This window comes from Bidens hawaiensis, unplaced genomic scaffold (genome assembly GCF_021521415.1).
Source record: "Bidens hawaiensis isolate Kalapana, Puna unplaced genomic scaffold, B.hawaiensis_p1.1 tig00009824_1, whole genome shotgun sequence".
Classification (NCBI taxonomy): domain Eukaryota; kingdom Viridiplantae; phylum Streptophyta; class Magnoliopsida; order Asterales; family Asteraceae; genus Bidens; species Bidens hawaiensis.
Window position 1 is genome coordinate 867,180 of NW_027491734.1, and position 21,187 is coordinate 888,366.

Sequence of the window (21,187 nt, forward strand, 5' to 3'; positions counted from 1 at the left end):
ACTGTCAATATTGCCTATACCTTAATTCGTGCTTTTAAACGAAAACTTTATTTAGGTTTTTTATGTTGTCCCAAAAACTCATAAATCAAACCCAGTAATAGGGGTGATTAATAACTGAATTGTTAATCGAACCGAAAACCGACAGAACCGAACCAAATTAACCTAACCGCACCGAACTCTTCATTTTTATCATATTTTTCAGCTTTGTTTTTCTCTATTTCATGTATTATATGTATTAATAGTTTAGTGCTATCATTTTCATGTATTTATATCTCCATTCCATTTATTAATATCTCAATTTCATATATTGATATATTCATTTCATATAGTTATACCTTCGTTTCATGTATTTAAACATTCATTTCATATATTTTTAAGCAAAATTTTAGCTCATGTTTGATATCAGTTATTAACCAAAATTAAACGAACCGAACCACACACTCCCCTAGTAATCGAGCCAAACTGTCGCGGTTTGGTTATTGGGTTTTGGTTAAATATCACAAACCTAATAACAACAATAATAATAATAATAATAATAATAGGTGTGGATTGTTTGAATAAAATAATAACTATTAAAATAAGCACTAGTTTATTATACAAAAACATAATTTTTTTGTATATAAGCAGTTACTCCTCCCTCATTGGAATTCATGCTGAATGTCCATCACCTTAAAATCTCCGAATTCCGAAGGCTGTTGATCCTCGTGGACCTTAAAATCTCCGAATCCTGTTACGTTCGTTGTTTGTCATTAATTAATAATAATGGCGATCCCAGCAGCTGCTGTGATCGTCCCTGTAAGCGTCCTCTTCTTTGTCTCCGGTTTAATCATTAATCTAATTCAGGTACATTCATTTTTCTCTACTAATTTTTATTTCAAATCATTTTTTTATATTCTTAACTGTTTATTACTTGGATCATAATATTATTGATTTGGTCAGGAATTGTGAATATTGTTTGTTCTTTTCAGTTTCAATATTGTTTGTTTGTTTTTAGGCTGTATTTTTTGTGATTGTACGGCCGTTTTCAAAGAACGGTTACCGGAGGATTAACAGATATGTGGTGGAGCTGTTGTGGATTGAGCTTATCTGGCTAGTTGATTGGTGGGCTGGAGTTAAGGTTAGTTAGCTCATCATCACATATATATATCATCACCGTACTGAGTATATCCCACCAATAGCAAAGTTATGGTAGGGTCTGGGGAGGGTAAGATGTAGACAGCCTTACCTCTACCCCATAGGGATAGAGAGGCTGCTTCTGGTGAGACTCACGGCTCGATAGTAGTTTTGCATCAAGTCTTGGACATAAGACACATAACACTCAACCATCGGAACACCGCCGATTGGTGCATGTACCCTTCTCTTTCGGCTATCAACGCCACCACATGATGATGCCTGATTAACCTTCCACAACTTTTAACGTTATTTTCACGAGATTAGTAAAACAATGTCAAAATTAGTGCAATTTCACTTTTGCCCACCCGAGGGTTCACACACATATATATAGTAGTATTTGTTTTCTTAAAATTCATTCTCTCTTTTTTTAATATCTATTTAGGATGCTTTTTTTTCAATTTATGTTTATCGTTGCTAATAAATATATGATCATGTTGCATATGCATAAACTTTTTTGGTGGATTGATATTAGTGCTGAAATTTGTCCTCATGATTTCCCAAGACTGTAAAGATTTTTTAACGCCTAACGCTTGATTTTAACGTGAAGTGTTTCATTTGATAGTTAGGGTGAGGTTTATTACAAAACACTATATCATAGCGAGAACAAAAAGAACAAATCTTAATCGTTTAATTTTCTTATCAATAGTTCATATGTTTCTAATTTTGTACTTCAAACATATAAATGTGTATGTTTATGCACATTAAAAACCATCAAACTAACTTCTTGATATGGTTTTAAAGTTTTAGTCATTTATACATACATAAACAAAATCTGTTCATGCTTTTTCATTTTCTTATTTTCAGGAGAGATGAATAAACATTGCATTTCTATCATTTTCTTTGATTTTCAATTTTGTAAGACTGAAATAATGATTTTCTTTTCTGCGTGTTCTCACGATATCTGGTTTGAAACTAGCGGAATTTCCTGTATTATGACATTGATTTATTATTATTATTTGTCTTCTTTTTGTCCAACAAATTTTTATTTGTTTTGAGAATAGTGTTCTAACATGACATGTTGCAGGTGAAAGTGCACACAAATTCTGAGACATACAAAATGTTGGGTAAGATGAACATACTTAAGCTTCTAAACAGTATAAATATTGCATATCTTAGATATAATATTAATAATAATTACAGGTAAGGAACATGCTCTTGTTATATGTAATCACAGAAGTGACATTGACTGGCTTATTGGATGGGTGTTTGCACAGGTGATTATCAAGTATTTCACTTATTGCCATCTCAGCAAATGTTTTGCACAATACTTATTTTTGTTACATTGTACTGTGAGTCTGTGACAGCGAGCCGAATGCCTTGGTAGCTCATTAGCCATCATGAAAAAATCATCAAAACTCCTTCCTGTAAGTTTCTATAATTTGTTATATTACAATATGCTAATTTCACATTTATTATGTTAATGTTTTTGAAATATATAATATTATTTGCAGGTCATAGGTTGGTCAATGTGGTTTTCTGAGTATCTTTTTCTTGAGAGAAACTGGGCTAAGGATGAAAGTACTTTAAAGGTGGTATATCATTACATGTGTTTACTAATATTCATATTGCACACATATTTTAGAGGCAGTTATGAATTATCTGATTTTTTTCATGTCATGTTTTGCAGCTCGGTCTTCAACGGTTAAAAGACTATCCTCGAACCTTTTGGTTGGCTCTTTTTGTGGAAGGGACTCGGTTTACTCATGCAAAGCTTTTGGCGGCTCAAGAATATGCATCTTCAAACGGGTTGCCTGTTCCAAGAAACGTGCTCATTCCTAAAACAAAGGTTAGACATCACTATAACACTAAGGGTATTTTGTACATTTCACACACACTTATTATAACAAGTTAAAACACACATCCATTTCAGAGACCATTTGTGTTACATTTAGAAAATAGTTGGTCTAAAGTTCTGGTTTTTGAAACTTGGGGGCCAAACGACAAGAACTGTCTGTGTAATTATTGTAACACTAAGGGTATTTTGGACATTTCACAAGCACTTAACATAACAAGTTAATGTTCATCCATTTCAGAGACCATTTGTGTTACGTTTTAACAAACAGTTGGTTTTTAAAACTTGAGAGCAATATGGCCAATCGACGGACTATCTGTGTAATTAATTCTAATTATTATTTTCAGGGTTTTGTTACATCAGTAAACGAGATGCGATCGTTTGTTCCCGCCACTTATGATATGACAGTTGCTATTCCAAGAAGTACAACTCCACCAACAATGTTGAGGCTCTTTAAAGGTCAACCTTCTGTGGTGAGTGGCCTATGACATTTTTGTAACGGGTCAAAACGGGTCAGGGCGAGCAGGGCTACCCGTAAATGATTTTTTATTCGTTTGTTGATATTTTTAAATTGTTATGATGTTGTCATATGGTTTCAGAAATCTAAACTTTTTAACATTCAATAGTGTGTACAGAAATGGTTGAAAATGCTACCTGTACTATTTTCTAGTTATTATAAAATTATGAAGATTACTTTTATTTTCTTTGTAGCCTATTTTAAAATTTGTTTTTTCAGTTTTGTTCCCTCATGAATTCTAAAGATTCCTATTTTAAAGACTTGTGCATAATTTACAAAAATTTGATCATTCAAGTCAATGTTTGTTTTATAGGTTTAATATTAGTATAAGAAATTTAGGTGATCTATTTCAAATGATTTACTTATTTATTTATTTATTTACTTATTTATTTATTATTATTATTATTATTTATCATTATTTTTTTGCAGCTTCACGTGACAATGAAGCGATATTCAATGAAAGATTTGCCTGAAACAGATGAAGCTATTGCGCAATGGTGTAAAGACATATTTGTTGCCAAGGTTCTTTGTTTCATAATTTCTGTTATTATTGGCACACAAGAAAATAATCTAGTAGACAAATATATAAGTAATCACTATATAAGATGTATATATTGTTGTTTAAAGGGGTCCCTGTTAAAAGCTTAATTTTGGACATGTATATTATATTAAAAAAAAACGCGGATTATATAATCTTTATTTATAGCAGAGTTATTAGTAAGGTCTGAGGTATATTGTATTACATCCACCTTTTATAATTTTGTATTTTAAAGATTAGATTATTAGAAGTATCATAATGCAAAAATTATTGAAACTAGAATAGTATCGAGTAATTGTGTAAATATTATTAGTATTTATTTTCATGTATTAAAAATGTTGCAGGATGAATTATTAGACAAACATAACGTAGAAGACAAATTTCCCGATACAGAAATAATTTATGACATTGGCCGTCCTTTAAAATCTCTTGTGGTAAGAAACCGAATTGATTTTGGAACTAATTATTTTGAACTAAAATCATGATTATCTGATTCTGATCATTTTAATATTGCATGTTTTTTTTGTACATACAGGTATTTACTTCATGGGCATGTCTACTTGTTTTTGGGACCTACAAATTCTTCCAATGGTCTAAATTTTTGTCTTCATGGAAGGGTTTAACAGTTACAGCAACTTGTTTGGCGGTTGTTACAGTTTTAATGCATATATTGATTCAGTTCTCGCAATCGGAGCGTGGAACGCCTCCACAGGTGGCACCTTCAAGGACCAACAATGGAGGTAATGTACACAACAAACAGCAGTGAGAAAAAAATGTTATAAAACAGGTTTATATATATGGAAAATACAACATTTTACTTCACTATTTGTGAAAGTTGTCCCTCATGTTTTTGTACCAAAGAAATAGAGAAGTCCAAAAATCAGTTTATTTTGCTACTTTTCTTTGTTCTTAATTATGGTTAATATCAGCTGTCATTGCATTAAGTTGTTATCAGATAATTTAAAACAAAACATCAATTCTCCATAGATAAAAAAGATGGCATTTGTTGGCCCATAAAGCAAAGATGTAGGAACTAGAAAATTTGGCAGTTAAGCATGTTTAGATAGAAGAATGTGACCAAATAAATAACTGAAAATAAAATAAAATTCTCATGGGCAGACAAGGGTGGGATGTTACTCTTACACGTTCTAATAATAATAAATATGCAAAATTTAAACAATCATGGTATCAAAAAACCAACATAATTCTACTTCAAAATTGCCCCCACCCCCTCTCAAAAATACCATAGTTTCCCACCACTATATAAATAAAGTTACAAAACCTAAAGATCCAACTTCTGCATCAACTCCATAGACCCCGTCCCAACCTTAACCGGCATCCCAAGACAAATCCTAGCCGTCGGTGTCTCCAAATTATCCATCATACCATGAGATGCCGCTTCCACAATAAACTTAGACGCAGTCTCAAACGACATTTTATGAAACGGAGAAACCGACTCAGAAATACTCCCATGTCTACTCATGGGTCTATACCCGCCCGCGTGAGTCATATAGTCAGCAATCAAACTCAAATGCCTGTAATCAATCTCAACACCATAACTACCAAACACATTTTGCATTTCCATTATTATGCTTGTTCTTGCAGCCTCAACACCATAAGTGTTGAGCATGGTGTAAATATTATTGGAATAAACATGGTCAACATCTAGGTCTTCTTCCATGTCCCAAAACGCAGGTAGTTCGACTCCAGAGGCTTGTAATGCACATGGGACGATTTTGTCTTCTTCGTTCTTGTCTTTCGTTTTCTCGTTCATGTTTCTGATTTCAGGGTTGTTTTGATTCCAACAGACTTGTTTAACGTTTACGCTGTATTTAATGGGTTGGCATTGGTCAAGTTTTCCTGAGCCCTTGATGTAGACTTTCTGTGCAGCTTTTTGTACAACCTGCAAAAAAAAGTTGTAATTTGGAATATTAGATTATGTAGACAAAATAATGGAATTAGAAGTGGTGATTTTATATTAAACATATCCTATTTGTTGTAATAATTTTGAAATAAATAAATGAAAACAGTTGTGTTTTATTCTGATAATCTTGAAATAAATAAATGAAAAGGTGTGTATTAAGTGTTGACAGATTATTATTCTGATAATCTAGTTTTTGTAAAAGTTAAAAGGATAATATCATAATAACCAACAGACTTTATAGATTTTCTTAAAAAAATTCCTCTTGAATGTCAAAAAATAATAATAAAAAGTCACAAACCGATTTTGATATACTAAAGTACCTAAACTAATCTAAAACGCATTTAATTGTGAAAAAATATTTAAAAATATAACTTGTTACCCGATATTTGTTAAAAGTAGAATGGTGTCTGTTTTAGTTTTCGAAAAAGTTGAGCGTCAATTTATCAATATTTGACCAAGTTAAGAGGCTAAAACTTGCTAATTTTAAATGTTTTTCACTTTTCCGTGCTTTTTTAACATGTTAACAGACTTAGTTATACAAAATCAGATTAAAGAACTTTTTCAAAAGAGAAAAAGTGAAGTATGTTGGTTTTTCTACATTAAAAACACTATTAAAAAATTTACCTCTGCCAGCAAAATTTCTGGTTCATTTGTAAACCTAAAATGAGCTTCAAGAGTCAAATCTTTAACTTCCACATGGTTTGACCGGTCAAACTTTCTAGTCACAAACTCATGCGTTTTAGCTTTCGCATTACTCATATCTTCTTGTTCTTGTTCCTCCACTACATCTTCACCATCTGTCTCAGCATCACTTTCATCTTCTTTTCCATTTTTACCCTCCATTACATGTTCGCCATCTGTCTCTTCACCTTCATCTTCTTCAACCTCCTCTTCAGATTCATCATATTCAACCGAATCAGTATTTTGCCGTTTCTGTTTTTTATAATCTGATCCAAGATCATCAACCGTTTCATCTTTTCCATCATCATCATCGCCATCGTCATCATCACGATCATGATCATCATGATTATCATCATGATCCGGATTAGTGGCGGATGCATCATCCTCACTGGCAGTCTCGGCTTTGGTGTTCTTAGCGCTTTTGATCCCGTTGATCCGGGAAAGCAATGCAACGTGTCGTTCGATTGCGTCTTCTAACGCTCTTAAGAAGTTGTTTCTTAAAGTTTCTTCACAGTTGCGACGTGATACATGTTTCGGTTGGTTTAGTTTGACTTTAAGCTTATACATTCTGCATGGTTGGTTGTTGACAATGTAAAGTGGCAGTTTTGTGACTTCTATACTTCGCATAACCTCTGCAACTGACAGTTTTTTCACCTTTTCAACAAGTTTCTCTGCGTCTTCCCTGAGATCGTGACATGTTAGTGACAAATTGGAAAATTATCTGCTAAAGATTAACCTTCAATCTCGAAGTACTAAACTTCGTTCAAAGTAGAAAATAATAATAATATAACTCACATTGATCTTCCTTGTAACAAGGGGCATGTTATCATAGGAGTTTTAATGTTAGGTGCAGCCGTCATTAATATCTCCTGTAGACGTGGAATACCAAGTGTCACATTCATCTCACCACGTCCAGCAAGATGAAACGTGTTCAACCTGCAAAAGAAAGAAAATAAGCATACAAAATACAAGTCATTTCATTTCACATAAGCGTAATATATAAAAATAGTATGTGGTTTCAAATATCTTACGTCATTTGAGTAGATGGTTCACCAACGGATTGACCAGCTATGACACCAACAGGCTCTCCAGGCTGTGCAAGACTTGAGAGATACTTTTGTCTTATTAGCATTAATAATTCCTCTCGGTTCTCGTTCTTGTGTTTGAAACTTTTAACTTTATCTTTAACACCTTGTGGCAACTCTTGAATATATGAATTGAATTCAAGTGGCTCGCTTAATTTTTGGCATATGATTTCTTGATTCTAGCAGAGTAGATATTAATATTAATTAATGTGTTCAACAAAACAAAACAAACAAAAGTTTGGCTGGTTTACAGGCCTATACTTATGTAAAACAAGATGAAAGAGTCAAACATGTTGAAAGTAGACTCGTTTTGTCATATCTAAGAAACATTAATAAAAATAAAGAATCTCACAGCTTTCAGGACTTGAAGATTATTGAGGAAACTAGTTTGATGCACATCAACTCCATCTTCACCATAATAAAACTGAACAATTGACCCATCAGCATCACGAACCGTGTGATCATATGAAACTTTCAAACTCTCAAGATTCTTAATAAGACATCTTTGTAAATATCCACTTCGAGAAGTTTTGACAGCTGTATCAACCAACCTACAACACCCCACAATTTGCAATAACTTACTAACTGTAATATACTAATATATGTCAAATAAAATTTAAAAGAGTCTATAATATGGTTTTAGTTTTACCCTTCACGGCCAGCCATGCAATGGAAATAATATTCTTGTGGGCGAAGACCTGTTAAAAACCGATCAATAATATAACCGCCCGCACGGGCAGTAAAATCCCAAGGTGAAAAGCTAGGTAAAGTTTTCCCGGAAACCATTCTTGGCACTCTTTTTCCTTCTAACTCTTGTTGACCAAGTAAAAATGAAATTTGTTGGAAATTCACCTGTTTTTTATTAAAAAGTTAAATAATATAGGAAACTTAATTAGAAGTATAACGAATGGATCTTGTGAACTTACCGAACTACCCTTGGCACCACTAATAGTCATGAGAGAAATGCAGTTTTGTGGGAAAGGTTTCAATAGTCCTTTTGGTAGCCATTTTTTGCTGATCATGGAACCTTTATCTCTAAGTTCTGTTTGCATAAGGTTGTCCAGGCTGGCAATTGCGGTTACTCCATTACTTCTTATTATTTTCTCGGTTTCCAGTTGCAGCTCTCTTATGCCTACAAATATAATTTAAGAAAGTGAAAAAGAAAGATAGGTATCGGTATCAATGGTACCAGAACACACACACATACTGGCATACAGACGCACAAACATAAACACATACACACAAAATCATAAACACATGCACACACAAACATAAATGCACAATACATATGTATGTATCTATGTGTATGTGTTGGTGTTTGTACGCGTATGTATGTGTTAAGAGCGTGTGTATGAATATAATTACGCTTGCAATAATACTCTCAGTACCCACTTTTAAATTATAGACTATAGACCACTTTTAAACCGTTCAAGATATTCCCTTAATGGAAAGTATTAATTTGACCCATTTAAAATAAAGAAAATAAATAACACAAATCAACATGTTTCACATGTGAACCAGTCAAAACAACCACCTCTACTATATTCTGTTAAGTTCGGTACTACAATTAATACCTGTTTTTTGGTTCTCCAAGTTAACAAATTTGCGATGAACCTTTTCACCTACATCTTCGCCTTCAAGCTCCATCCTCATTTCTTTGTCACTATCAGGTGACACCATGAGGTCATCCAAACCACATGTAAATCCATGAAACTGATATACAACACATAATTTAAAAATAATATTGGTACGCTTTTAAAGAAGTTCAGAATAAATATTATTAAACTTATAGTACCTGTAGAAAAGAAGTGAATAACCGACTAAAAGCTCCAAGTAATAGTCCTGCAACATCTGCACCATACAGTTCTTGAACTGTATGAACCAGACCATACTTACCAAACTGAGCTTTGTCTATCACACCACACACAAGCTCGTTTTTCCATATTAATAATCTGGTTTCATCAGCCTCTTTTAGATTCTCTTTGTTAAATTCTGCAAGCTCTTTTTTTAAACGTTTACTTGTTTTATTTTTATTCTGTTTGACCTCTTTCCCTTGAAAATACTGTTCTGGAATCTTCGCCTTGTTATCAACAGTACAAGGTCTATTACCTCTAGTAAGATGATTTAGTATTGCTGTTATAACCTACAAACACAAAAAATATATAAAAAAATAAAACCAGGAAATTCAATTACAGTCATTAAACATATCTTAATTGTATTAATGATATATGAGTAAAAAAAATAAAGTATTTAAAACAAACATGTGTTTGGAATAAAAATGTTTTGGTGGTTTTTTGCACTGTAAATATACTTTAGAAGACATTTGACCCGTTAACTCTTTATAGCTAATTTTCCCATTTGACCTGTTAGAGATAAAGCATATTCCAAATCAATCCATTCATAAGTAAAAAAAATGTATAAATATAATAAATAAAGACCTGTTTTCCTGTCCAGAGAGGTTTTGGCTTTAAAACTGCTGGAGAAACGGGGTCAACGAAAGCTTTATCAACAGAAATTTTCCCATGTTGTGAAGTACCTCCTTCAAACACACCAGAAGCATAAAGAAGCTGATAGAAAACTTCACAGCTTAAAAATGTGTCTTTCATTGTAATAAGTACAGAACTAACAATATGATCCTGCATGTTAAATCATATCAATACAAAGATACAAAAAAACACAACTTAACTGTAAATGAATGAATATAATAACTGTTACCTGAATTAAGCCTCTAACTGTATCACCTCTGGTAGGAACAATATACTGATTGTTAGCATTCATAATATTATAGGCTTCTGCACGTGAGATCTCATCTTGTGGTAAATGAACATTCATTTCGTCCCCATCAAAATCAGCATTGTAAGAACTGTTTGTTACGGTTAAGAATCAGAAGGCAAAACATGAAAACCATAAACAAAATATGATAAACATAGTGCGTATACAATACTAACCTGCAATTTGCATAATGCATTCGAAGAGTTTTCTCCCCTTTAAGTACTCGAACTACGTGCGCCATTATACTGGGCTTGTGAAGTGTAGGCTGAAATTAAATTAATACTTAGAATATTTTTGTAAGTAATAACTGAAGATGATTAAAGAAGCCCTTTCTTGTCACTCCGTTTTACTTCTTATGTTACTAATATGGTTAGATGCAATTACAAAGCAATATTATAATAATATAACTTTTCGTTAAGATGGCTTTCAAATGATCAATCACAAAAAAAATTAAACATACCCAAGGTAAAACCATGTCAAAGTAATGAACGGACTTAAACAAACGTAAACTAACCAGCATAAATGAACAAACAAGACAAGAAAAACTTCTTTCTTGTTTACGCAGGAATAACGGTATAAATATAAAGTACCTGGCGATTGACAAGAACAATATCTCCATCTTGCAAGTGTCGATATACAACTTTACCATCAAAATCATAGTCAAGACTCTTTTTGGATTGTATGCCGATGCCCCTAGAAGAAGGTAATTTTCTTGATATAGAGATACGCGTCTTTTTGTTTTGTGGTAGTCTCACAGTTGACAGCTTATCCGCATAATGTGTAGCTCCAGGATGAATACTAGGACCATTAATAATAGAATCCTTCAGTTTTCCAGCATTCCAAGGAGTCACTCTCTGCAACAAATCATTTGAACTTTTGAGTAAAATGATTTAGAAGGTTTTATGTACATTCCCATTTAACTTGATAAACATAACGTAATTTGAGACATGCATATGAGATGTAAAAATGAGACAGCTGGTTAATAGTCAACAATACCTCGGGGTAGGTCAAACGCAAGGCAAAATAAGGTGGAACTCCAATCTCATTGACTGCTAAATAAGGATCGGGTGAAATGACGGATCGGCATGCAAAATTGACTCTTTTTCCCATCATTTTCTGGCGGAATATTCCCTCTTTCTTCTCAAGTAACTGGCATATCCCGGTATTTAAACTTCTCAGATTTGGATCTTCCATCAAGAGAGAGAACAAAAAAATAGCAGTTTAATCAGTATATTGAAAAAACCATAAAAAAAAACAAACAGATCATCATCTTGATTGGCAAAAAAAATTGTCACAAAAGAGATCAAAAATTGTGACAGTATTTACATGTTTCAAAATTTGGCCTTCAATTGAAAAAAAATTCTGTGTTCATGTTTGTTCGTTATGAAAATGAACATGTTCGTGTTCGTTTACGTTCGTTCGTTAATATTCTAAATAAATGTAAATGAAAAAACATAAACCAACGAACATATACGAACGTGAATGACCAGGCAAACAAAAAAACGAGTGTGATCCTCGTCGTTCGTTATTTAATTACAAATAAACAAACATAAAGTAGCATACACAAACGCACTTATATATACAAACTTAAAGGATCGTTCACAAACGTAAATGAATGAACAAAACATGTGTCCGTGTCGTTCGTTTAGAAAAATGAACAATTTGTTTTTTTGTGTTCGTTCGTTAATAAAGAAACAAACATAAACAAACTTCCCACTAAACGCTTCACAAATGGTTAAGTGAATGTTCGGTCCGTTTACAGGCCTAATTGCATGTAAACAAATGCTTTATTGTTAATTTGTTATAGGGCTATTTCATAAATAAAATAATAATAATAACAATAACCAACTTTGTGCTAATCAAAAAACCAGCTTATGTTAGTTTTAAAATATTAATAAGATAGTCGGTCTTCACTCTTAAAATGACGCAGCAACAAAAAAGAAGTCGGCAAGAATAAGATCAACAATTAAAAACTCCGCTAACCAGATTAGATAATTAGCCAAAATCAAACAAATTAAAGATACTCACAAAGATAGCGTTCAAATATCATGATATTCAAAAACAAGCAATAATGATGACTCACTTGGGGCGGTCTTGCTGTCAAACAAAATATTTATCGACTGCTGCAGATCCCTCCAACGATCAGCAATCTTAGTTCCTTCAAGTTTGTTAATATGTGCTTTTCCCAATGCATCATTTGATTGTACCACTTTGCATAACAACACTGTTTGTGGATTCTCCATCACCTGTAAGTCAAAACAAATCATATAAAGTCAACTCATAAAAATGAAACAAACAAAACATGTGTCATGTAAACGTATACTTACAGAATCACCTGCAACAGCAGCAGGTCGAAACTTTGTAGGGGGTACAAGTAATGCCTCTAGAAAAAACATGAAATAACCACTTTTGAAAGATCCGTTTAATTGCTGCATATCACATATAAACGAGCAAATATCGGACTCATTTTCCCACAAATCTTTAACTATACTCATCACCTGAAAGTATACAAGTTAAGAAATTAGTAAAACATAGATCTTGATAAGAGCGTGCATAAAACCGAATTAACCAATGAAACCAAACCTAACAAAAAAACGATAGGTCGGTTAATTTAAAAAAATAAACAAAATTAACGGGTCGGTGTTGGTAATCGTTGTTTCCATAACTGACACAACAGACCTGAACCATCAAAACTGTTTATAACAGAATCCGAATAACCGAGCACAAAGTAATATTCTCAAATTATTGAAGCCCAAAAGTGTAACAACAATTTATTTAGTGATTAAAAAATTTCAGGCCAAATTACTTTCTATTGAGCCATTTTGGTCAAACCCAAACATTTCAAAACTAAATCTAGTTCACAGTTAACCGAACCGAGCCAACATGTAAAACCAATTAACCATAACCAACTTAACCAAAACCGATCAGTCATCATTCTTCAGTTAACCGAAAGTTCAGTTATGGTTATGGTTTTAGGCCAAAACCGACCCGAGTGCAAAAAAACGGTGTTATATTTAGTACCCGAGATGGTAAAAGAGAGCCTGAATATCTATTTTTAAGCTCCATGAAATCAGAGGGCACTTTTGACATTTTCTTTTTTGTTTTCTTTCGTTTGGACGATGTGGCCACATCTGAACTGGTCCCAGCTGTATCAACTCTGTCATCTTCTGATTGCTCATTGACATTTATAACCTCTGAAATCTTTTCATTTTCATCTTCATCTTCTAGAAGCTCTTCCTCATCTCGACTACTTCCCAACTGATAACCTTTTATATAATTCTTTTCCGCATCAGCAACACTCATTTCCTAACACATTAGTTTATACGCAATTAACTTCATAAAAGAGCTAAAAGTAAGTTGTTTCCCAAATAATGTTAAATGTCATAAAAACTAACCATACGAAACGATCCAAAGTATGGTTTGGTGATCTTAGGGTTTTTACATTCACATTTATGACAAGACTTGCCAGATTTACTAAAAAACTCTTTCAAGATAGCGGTTGATTCTACATACTCAACAGATGTCCAAAACTCATGGTTTTTTCGTGTGGGCACGTCACTTTGTGAAACAAAACTTGAACTTGAACCAGGGTTACCATCACTCTCCTCCATATCAATATCTTTGCTATCTGAAGCATGGACATAATTTTTGGCACCAGCAACATCGCCTTTTGCTATCATCCTCAGTTTAACAGTACACGCTTCAACCTAAAACATAACCAAGTTATGTAACATGAATACATGTTGACAATATGTAAAAAAACCAAAAATAAAATAAATTTACTACTTATTACCTCTTCTCTGTCTGCCTTAAAATGCCGACAAAACAAACACGTTTGTCTTAAAATAATGTAAAGCATATCAAACAATAACGGGTTGTACACTGGTGAAACAAGATCAATGTGACCACAATGACCCGGGCAGCTAAACGATTGCTGCCCACACAACTTACAGCTGCAGAAATTTAACAGCAGGTTTCAGAATAAGCATGTGTTTATTCTCTTATGTAATGATATTATAAAACAAGTTAATACTTACGGTGCTTGTTCATCAATGGGGCCCATCAAAGGATCATACAAACCTCCTGGTTCTGGTCTTCCAACACTGTCAAGTAACTGAACATTCGTAATCTTGATAACACTGTGTTTCCTGACATCTTCAGCAGTCATGAAACTGAACGCTACACCGTCCACTATCTCTGATGCACCCTGAAATAATAATAAGAATGTAATCAAAAGGCGCAAAATAAACACATTAACATTAATTGAAATTTAGGAACTAAACATACAATGAGTTTTCCCTGTGAATAATCAATACCGGTGGGATATCAGTCCCCATGTGATATACCGGTTAGAATATCGATACCGATATTTCCGATATCAGTGTTTTAAGTCTTAATTGTCATATTTAGTGCTTAGTGTTAGTGTTTTTTAAGTCTTAATCAGTTCCTAATTGCCACAATTGTTAGCTTTTTGCAAGTTGCAAAAGGTTAATTTGTTAATAGTAGGGTAATATACTGAATTGTTAGTGTTAAACTGCTATATATATATATATATATAAACTCTGCATGATATACCGATATCCCACCGCGATAACCGAAATCTCAAATAACGATCCTTGACCGATATCCGATATTTTTGGCATTAACTGCGTATTCTATATGTTATAATTATTAGAGACGAATAGCATCCTATATGTAAAAAACTATAGGTAATAATTATTATAGACTAAGGAATATGCATACACACAAAAAAGCCCTAAATTGAGTCAATAAATAATATACAGAAACATGAAGCTGACGGAGACTGATAAATCAGTAACAAAAGTAGTAAATCAGTATACCTCAGTAGTCTGAGCCATTTTCTACAGTCGAACTTCAATACAGATGAACAATTGCTTATATCAATCGATTGGCGGCTCAACAGTGAGTATTTTAACTCCGGCAGCTGAGTACGACGGTTGACGGCGGCGGCGACGGCGGAAATAGGGGTTTAGAGAGGAAACATGGGGTTTGTGGCGAATGAATTTGGGTTTTAAGAAAGTTTTAATATTTTATATTTTGGTCTCAAACCCTGAGGCCTCAAATGTTAGAGTGTTATGTACAAAAAGAGTCCCTTAAATATATTGCAACTTACATATTGCCCACTATGTTGTTTTTTTTTACGTTCGATGTTGTTTGTTCGTTTTGAAATACACAGGTGTTAAGGATATATCAAACAATAACTTTAATCTTCATGTAAATGATGATTGTTTACGTACGAAATTGGGTGTCATAAAACATCACTACATGTAGATCATATAAATGTGAATATGATTCTTTTAAGGTCATATGGTCAAATAAGTAACGTTTTGATGCATACTAACTATTGTGATCACATACGCCACTACCCTTTATATTCGTTTGAAAAAAAAACACAATTGTGCTTCTTTAGCCTTATTTAAGACTTGTATCCATGTTCGATTAAGACAGTTACACCAAGTAATTCACATATGCATAATAAATTCACATGCATGCTTTATAAACACACTAAATCCAATTCAATCAAACCACACACTAAAAATTATCTTCATACTTGGGGTCATGTAACACGTACCTTTACCTTGAAGGATATTGTAGTTCTCAATATGCTACAATAGGTGTTAGTTTATCATTCACATTCATTAACACACTTCATATCACTTGATTTCAAAAGTATTTTAATGGATTACCAACTGACAAAAACAACGAAACATGTTAAACTACAAGAACAAAGTTGTCCACAACCATCAACTTGATGAAATTACCCAAGGATATCTCTTAGTATCTTGGCTTTAAACCTTGACCCACTAATCAACTAAAACCACCATATAAATGAATCAAACTTCTATGTACAACATCTTAGCGATGTGATGTTGGACACTTCTAGCACAATTGAATATGCAAGTCCATTATACATCACGTATTTTTAACTTCGAATACAACTCATTCACACAAGCATTTGAGTTCACGATGCATCCAACATGTCCAGTTGGATTCATTTTGTCAAATACAAGTCTCCACACCTAGCTACTACATATTGAGGATATCGTTTATGCTAGCATTCATCCATCATTTATAGTTTAGAGGATTAATCCATCAAAACGTGACCCATTCATACTCGTATGGCTCATATGCATGCTTAAAGATAGACTCTCCTCAGTCCTCATAAACATCAAGATGCACTTATGATTTGTAGAAAATAGCATGAAACCATTTAACTACCCAAAACCCCAAAATGTAAGCTCATGGATTACCATCGTCAATGGAACTATATGAAATCCAACCTTTATATAAGTTCATAACGAAACAATTCTAACCCGAACAAACCAATAATTCAAGGAAATTATCTTTCTTTCACCAAGCACATGAGCATTTATAAAATCGTTAAGCTCGAGGTCAAAATCACAAGTACTTCGAATGCCACTCCATTTTCTTAATGAATCACGCCGTCTTACACATACAACCACACACAGTGACATAATTAATGCTTCCATATTGTGTGTACATATTTATCCATGACTTGTAAATAAAAATTCCTTCATATATATACTATGCCACCAAGATTATAAAAAACCTTTCCACATTTTATAAAAGGTTTTTGTATGAATTTAACCCAAAAGTTGGGTTGTTATAATATTTGACTAGTTAATCAATTAAGCCAGTTAAATTAGTTTTAAATGTTTCGTCAAAACTCATAATCCAAGCTCTTAAAATGCCATTCTTGATTTAAGTATCATATGTAAATATGTAAAGATGACTATATTATTGATTTTCTTAGTTTGTATGACTAGAGATCATAATTAAACAAAAGCCCCCAAATTACTACAAATTAGGTAAATTTCATCAATTCACATTACCCATTTGTGAGCTTAAGCTTCATCATTCATGATCATCCTTATGGATTTGTTCATCCAAATAGATGATTTTCAACTAACTAGCAACATTTGTGTACCCATTAGTCCTAACATAAAGCATAATCTCACTGGATTACCCAATACACCCCAAATTGTCAACAAAGAAACTTCAACAAAAGTTTTGAAGATTCTAGCTATAATATACATTTTAAGTAAACAACTTGTAACTCAAATGAGTGTAGCTAATTTCATCCAAATTGTCATGAATACAAGGTTACATGGAAATTTGAGTGTTACGTTTAGAAATTATTCACGAAGATCTTTCTCCACCGAAGATGGTTGTTACCAACTAGTTGTGTTAACGAGCCCGAGCTCGACACGTTTTGACTTACGAGGGCTTGAACTCCAGCTCTTGAGTTGTATTTTCTAGCTCGGGTTCGACTCATTTATTATTTATTAATTAACTTATACAATTTTTTTTAATTATTTTTATATATTTTGAGAAAAACCTTAGACGAGTCTAAACTCGGATCGAACTCGTTTAGTACCTTAAACAAGCCAAAGCTCGGTTCGAGCTCGACTATGAAGTGTTAACTTAATACATAAAATTCCAAATATTTAAAAACTTAAAAATACACAATGCTCGAGTTCAAAAAGACTCGGCACGTTTCGAGCTTTTAACGAATCCAAACTCGAACAGCTCGACTCATTTGATAGTGACACCAACACATATCCTTTTAGGGTTATTGTAAACCCACAACCCGAAACGACGTCGTAAACCACATATGGCGTCCTCCAATCTGCCCCAAATTCACAACACCAAACCATATTACATAACCGGACCCCTCTCCACCCCAAATGCCGTCCGTGAAACCCTTCTCGTCCGCCGCCGGCATGCTCCGATCACGCCTCACCTCCACCCTCCGCCACCGCGGCGGCGACGGCCCTAGCCGCTGGACCACCCCAGGCCACCAGGTCCGCCCCAACGGATACTTTCTCAACCGCACTCCTCCGCCACCAGGCCAGTCAAGGAAATGGGAAGACTGGGAGCTGCCGTGTTACGTCACCAGCTTCCTAACCATCGTCATCCTCGGCGTCGGACTTAACGCCAAGCCTGATTTGACTTTGGAGACTTGGGCCCACCAGAAAGCCCTAGAACGCCTTGAATCGCAGAAACAGAGCTTATCGGCGGATGATGAGTAACTGTATTTGTTTTGGTTAATCGGCGGGTTAATGGTAATTGTGTTTGCCTTGTGGACTTAGATCTGTTTTGATAATAATGTTTGGTAATGATAATTTGGATGTGGATCATCCTTTGAAATTAGGGTTTGGTTTTGGACAAGTTTCATATGATACTGTTTGTTTAATTAAATCTGCTGCAAGTTATTGTAATTTCGAACCATGATGATGATGAATATATTTTCTGATTTGTCTTCCAAATTATATCGTATAATTGACCTATTGTGTATTGACAATTTGACATAAACTTAGAACTGATTAATCAAATAGCTTAAACGAGTCGAGCTCAAGCTCTCGGCTTGTTTTGACTTAGGAGAGCTTGGGATTGGCTCGCTTTATATGTTAATTAATTTCGGCTCGTTTATTGTTTATTAGTTAATTGATATACGTTTTTAGTTATTTATTTGTATTTTGAGATAAACCTTAAACGAGCCTTAGCACGGGTCATGCTCGTGTTGTACCTTAAACGAGTCAAAGCTTGGCTCGAGCTCGGTTGTGCAGTGTAAACTTAATACATGGAAGTAAAAAGAAAAATAAATAAATAAACACAAGGATATAGTTCGGGCTCAATAACTGAACGAGCTTTTATTTAAGGCTCGAGCTGAGCTCGAGCTCGAAAAAGTCCGGCTTGTTTTGAGCTTTTTATTGATTCTAGCTCGAGTAGCTCATGAGCAGCTTGGCTTGTTTGCAATCCTAGGTGCAACATGTTCTTCTGCAATCATGTTGCTTAAATTGTTTACTTGAATGTCAAAAGTCAAATTACGAACTTACTGATATTCCTTCTTGAATTGAAATCGGGTTTCTGTTATCTGTAACCTGATTGTTTTGAAAACAATTATTCATGAATGTTGTTTGAGTTTTATATTGATTTTGTTTACATGAAATTGATAATTATGCACTAACTGAACAACTCTGGATTGCATTTTATTGAAGAATATTGTCCGGTTTTGGAAACATAGGACACTATTTCATCGTTCTGTTTGATTTATTGATTCCATTTGATACACTGCTATCTTGTTTCTGTATAATTTAACTGAAAGTTTTATAATGGTATGCATTCACTAGATTCAATCAACTCAAATCACAATACAATACTAGGTTTATATGTAATGCAGCCTCAAAGAATTAGATACAAACTAACCTTAGCAAATGCTTAACAATATATACAGTAAAAGGACAGAAATTTTCCTGCAGGCCTGCACACACACACTGCACATAAATCTGTGTAGTATCATCAATCTGTAACTATTTCTTCTTTAACCTCACCTATATGTGGTCAAAAGACCACAAGGTGCATACTGTTAGTCATCTATGCGTGTCGTATGCTTTTTCTTGTCGACATAAGTTTAGTTCAACATCATTAAAATCTCATAAAATAGGTTTCATCTTTCTTGTTAGTTTGGAGAAACATTTGAGTTTTCTTGTATCATGTTCATAGTTGTGGACTTGTGGTGTTACTGCTGTATATCCGTTGGAAGTATTCTACTTGTGTTAACATTCTGTGCCAGTGTCACTGCATTGGTTGTTTCAAAAGACCTCGCTCGGGGTTTGACTTTGACCTGACTAGGGATATGCTGGGACCCACTTTCTCTTAAGGATACAACTTTTCCAGTATAGCTCCTAGCCTCCTACCACTTTCTCTAACCACCATTGACATGTGTTCTAAAGATAAGTTGCAAGTCTAGCATGCTTGCTTCATTATCATCTCTTTTTAGAACACATGTTCATTGTAGCCGAGCTATTATAGAACCTTATGTTGTCTAAAGCGCAAGACCATTAGACACGCTTTTGTAAGCCAAATAAGGGGTGCACATTAGGTATGTGAGATTTTGCTCATGTGTAACCAAGCAAGGACTATTCGCAACTGGAATTTGTCTCTCTTTCATTTCCTTACATATAAAGCTTATAAAGACCCACGCTTTGATCAACTTTGACCTGGAAGTACGGTACGAATGTCTTTTGAAACAAATGATTCAAGCATAAATCATTTAAGTCAAAAGCTCTTGGGACCCCATATTATGATAATAAGATTCATCACAAACTTGATCAAGTGCCTATTAAAACCAAGAAATCAAGCATAAATCAACTAAACCAAAGTTGTTAAAGACTGCAAATGTTGATATCATGATTTATCACCAAGTTAATCAAGGTGGATGGCATCGATCTCTTAGGCATACGATTGTGATTAACAAACAGATTGATTCAAGCCGATTCAGTGACTTTTAACACCTAAATATATATATATGTCCCTAATAACCCGGTTTAGTAACCTTAATCCCTTAAATGCTATTGCACCATTAATATTATCATGTTTGAACTATTTACTTTTTTGTTAATCTCAGGATTTATCTTTGATGCTAGTGACACCAATGTAACAACTATGAAATTTTTGAAGGATCTTACATACCAATCCACAAATCCGTTTAAACCATTTATTACACCCATTGGGTCAGTTGACACATTTATAACTTAATTACTATTTATCAACCTCGTCAACCTGTTTGACACTTCTAGATAAATGAGTTAATTTGGCCATTACGGTTACATGATTTTAGGTGTATGTAGATTAGAGTTGGTGCTTTTTACATGTATAA

The 21,187-nt window shown here is 33.8% G+C and overlaps 3 protein-coding genes across 3 annotated transcripts; 2 read left to right on the plus strand and 1 right to left on the minus strand.

Moving 5' to 3' along the window:
* Positions 1–762: 762 nt before the first annotated feature.
* On the plus strand, positions 763–4,830 carry LOC143533606 (1-acyl-sn-glycerol-3-phosphate acyltransferase 2-like). Its single transcript, XM_077028324.1, has 11 exons — positions 763–843; positions 995–1,117; positions 2,198–2,237; positions 2,314–2,387; positions 2,478–2,537; positions 2,625–2,702; positions 2,801–2,959; positions 3,313–3,438; positions 3,912–4,004; positions 4,365–4,454; positions 4,556–4,830. The coding sequence occupies exons 1-11, from the start codon at positions 763–765 to the stop codon at positions 4,784–4,786; spliced, it is 1,155 nt and encodes a 384-aa protein (XP_076884439.1). The 3' UTR covers positions 4,787–4,830.
* Positions 4,831–5,105: 275 nt separating this feature from the next.
* LOC143533621 (DNA-directed RNA polymerase I subunit 1-like) lies at positions 5,106–15,537 on the minus strand. The gene is made up of 21 exons (XM_077028337.1): positions 15,324–15,537; positions 14,520–14,689; positions 14,276–14,435; positions 13,878–14,189; positions 13,504–13,788; positions 12,810–12,980; positions 12,566–12,728; positions 11,479–11,669; positions 11,073–11,336; positions 10,659–10,747; positions 10,426–10,573; positions 10,149–10,346; positions 9,506–9,853; positions 9,285–9,423; positions 8,637–8,842; positions 8,360–8,562; positions 8,063–8,261; positions 7,657–7,889; positions 7,421–7,561; positions 6,569–7,307; positions 5,106–5,923 (listed from the first exon to the last, which is right to left on the minus strand). Exons 1-21 carry the CDS (start codon positions 15,339–15,341, stop codon positions 5,303–5,305), a joined length of 4,998 nt encoding a protein of 1,665 aa, XP_076884452.1. The 5' UTR covers positions 15,342–15,537; the 3' UTR covers positions 5,106–5,302.
* A 2,631-nt stretch (positions 15,538–18,168) lies between these two features.
* Positions 18,169–18,763, plus strand: LOC143533607 (uncharacterized). The gene has a single exon (XM_077028325.1). It carries the CDS (start codon positions 18,213–18,215, stop codon positions 18,555–18,557), a length of 345 nt encoding a protein of 114 aa, XP_076884440.1. The 5' UTR covers positions 18,169–18,212; the 3' UTR covers positions 18,558–18,763.
* The last annotated feature ends 2,424 nt before the right edge of the window (positions 18,764–21,187 follow it).

Excerpts from the sequence above, each read along its gene's own strand:
- LOC143533606 (XM_077028324.1), top strand. The coding sequence starts at position 763 with ATGGCGATCCCAGCAGCTGCTGTGATCGTCCCTGTAAGCGTCCTCTTC. Across the intron at positions 2,238-2,313 it reads TGAGACATACAAAATGTTGG|GTAAGGAACATGCTCTTGTT; the intron begins GTAAGATGAACA and ends TAATAATTACAG. Across the intron at positions 4,455-4,555 it reads GTCCTTTAAAATCTCTTGTG|GTATTTACTTCATGGGCATG; the intron begins GTAAGAAACCGA and ends TTGTACATACAG.
- LOC143533621 (XM_077028337.1), bottom strand. Across the intron at positions 13,789-13,877 it reads ACTTTGGATCGTTTCGTATG|GAAATGAGTGTTGCTGATGC; the intron begins GTTAGTTTTTAT and ends CTAATGTGTTAG. Across the intron at positions 9,854-10,148 it reads CTCTCTGGACAGGAAAACAG|GTTATAACAGCAATACTAAA; the intron begins GTCTTTATTTAT and ends TTGTGTTTGTAG.
- LOC143533607 (XM_077028325.1), top strand. The coding sequence starts at position 18,213 with ATGCCGTCCGTGAAACCCTTCTCGTCCGCCGCCGGCATGCTCCGATCA.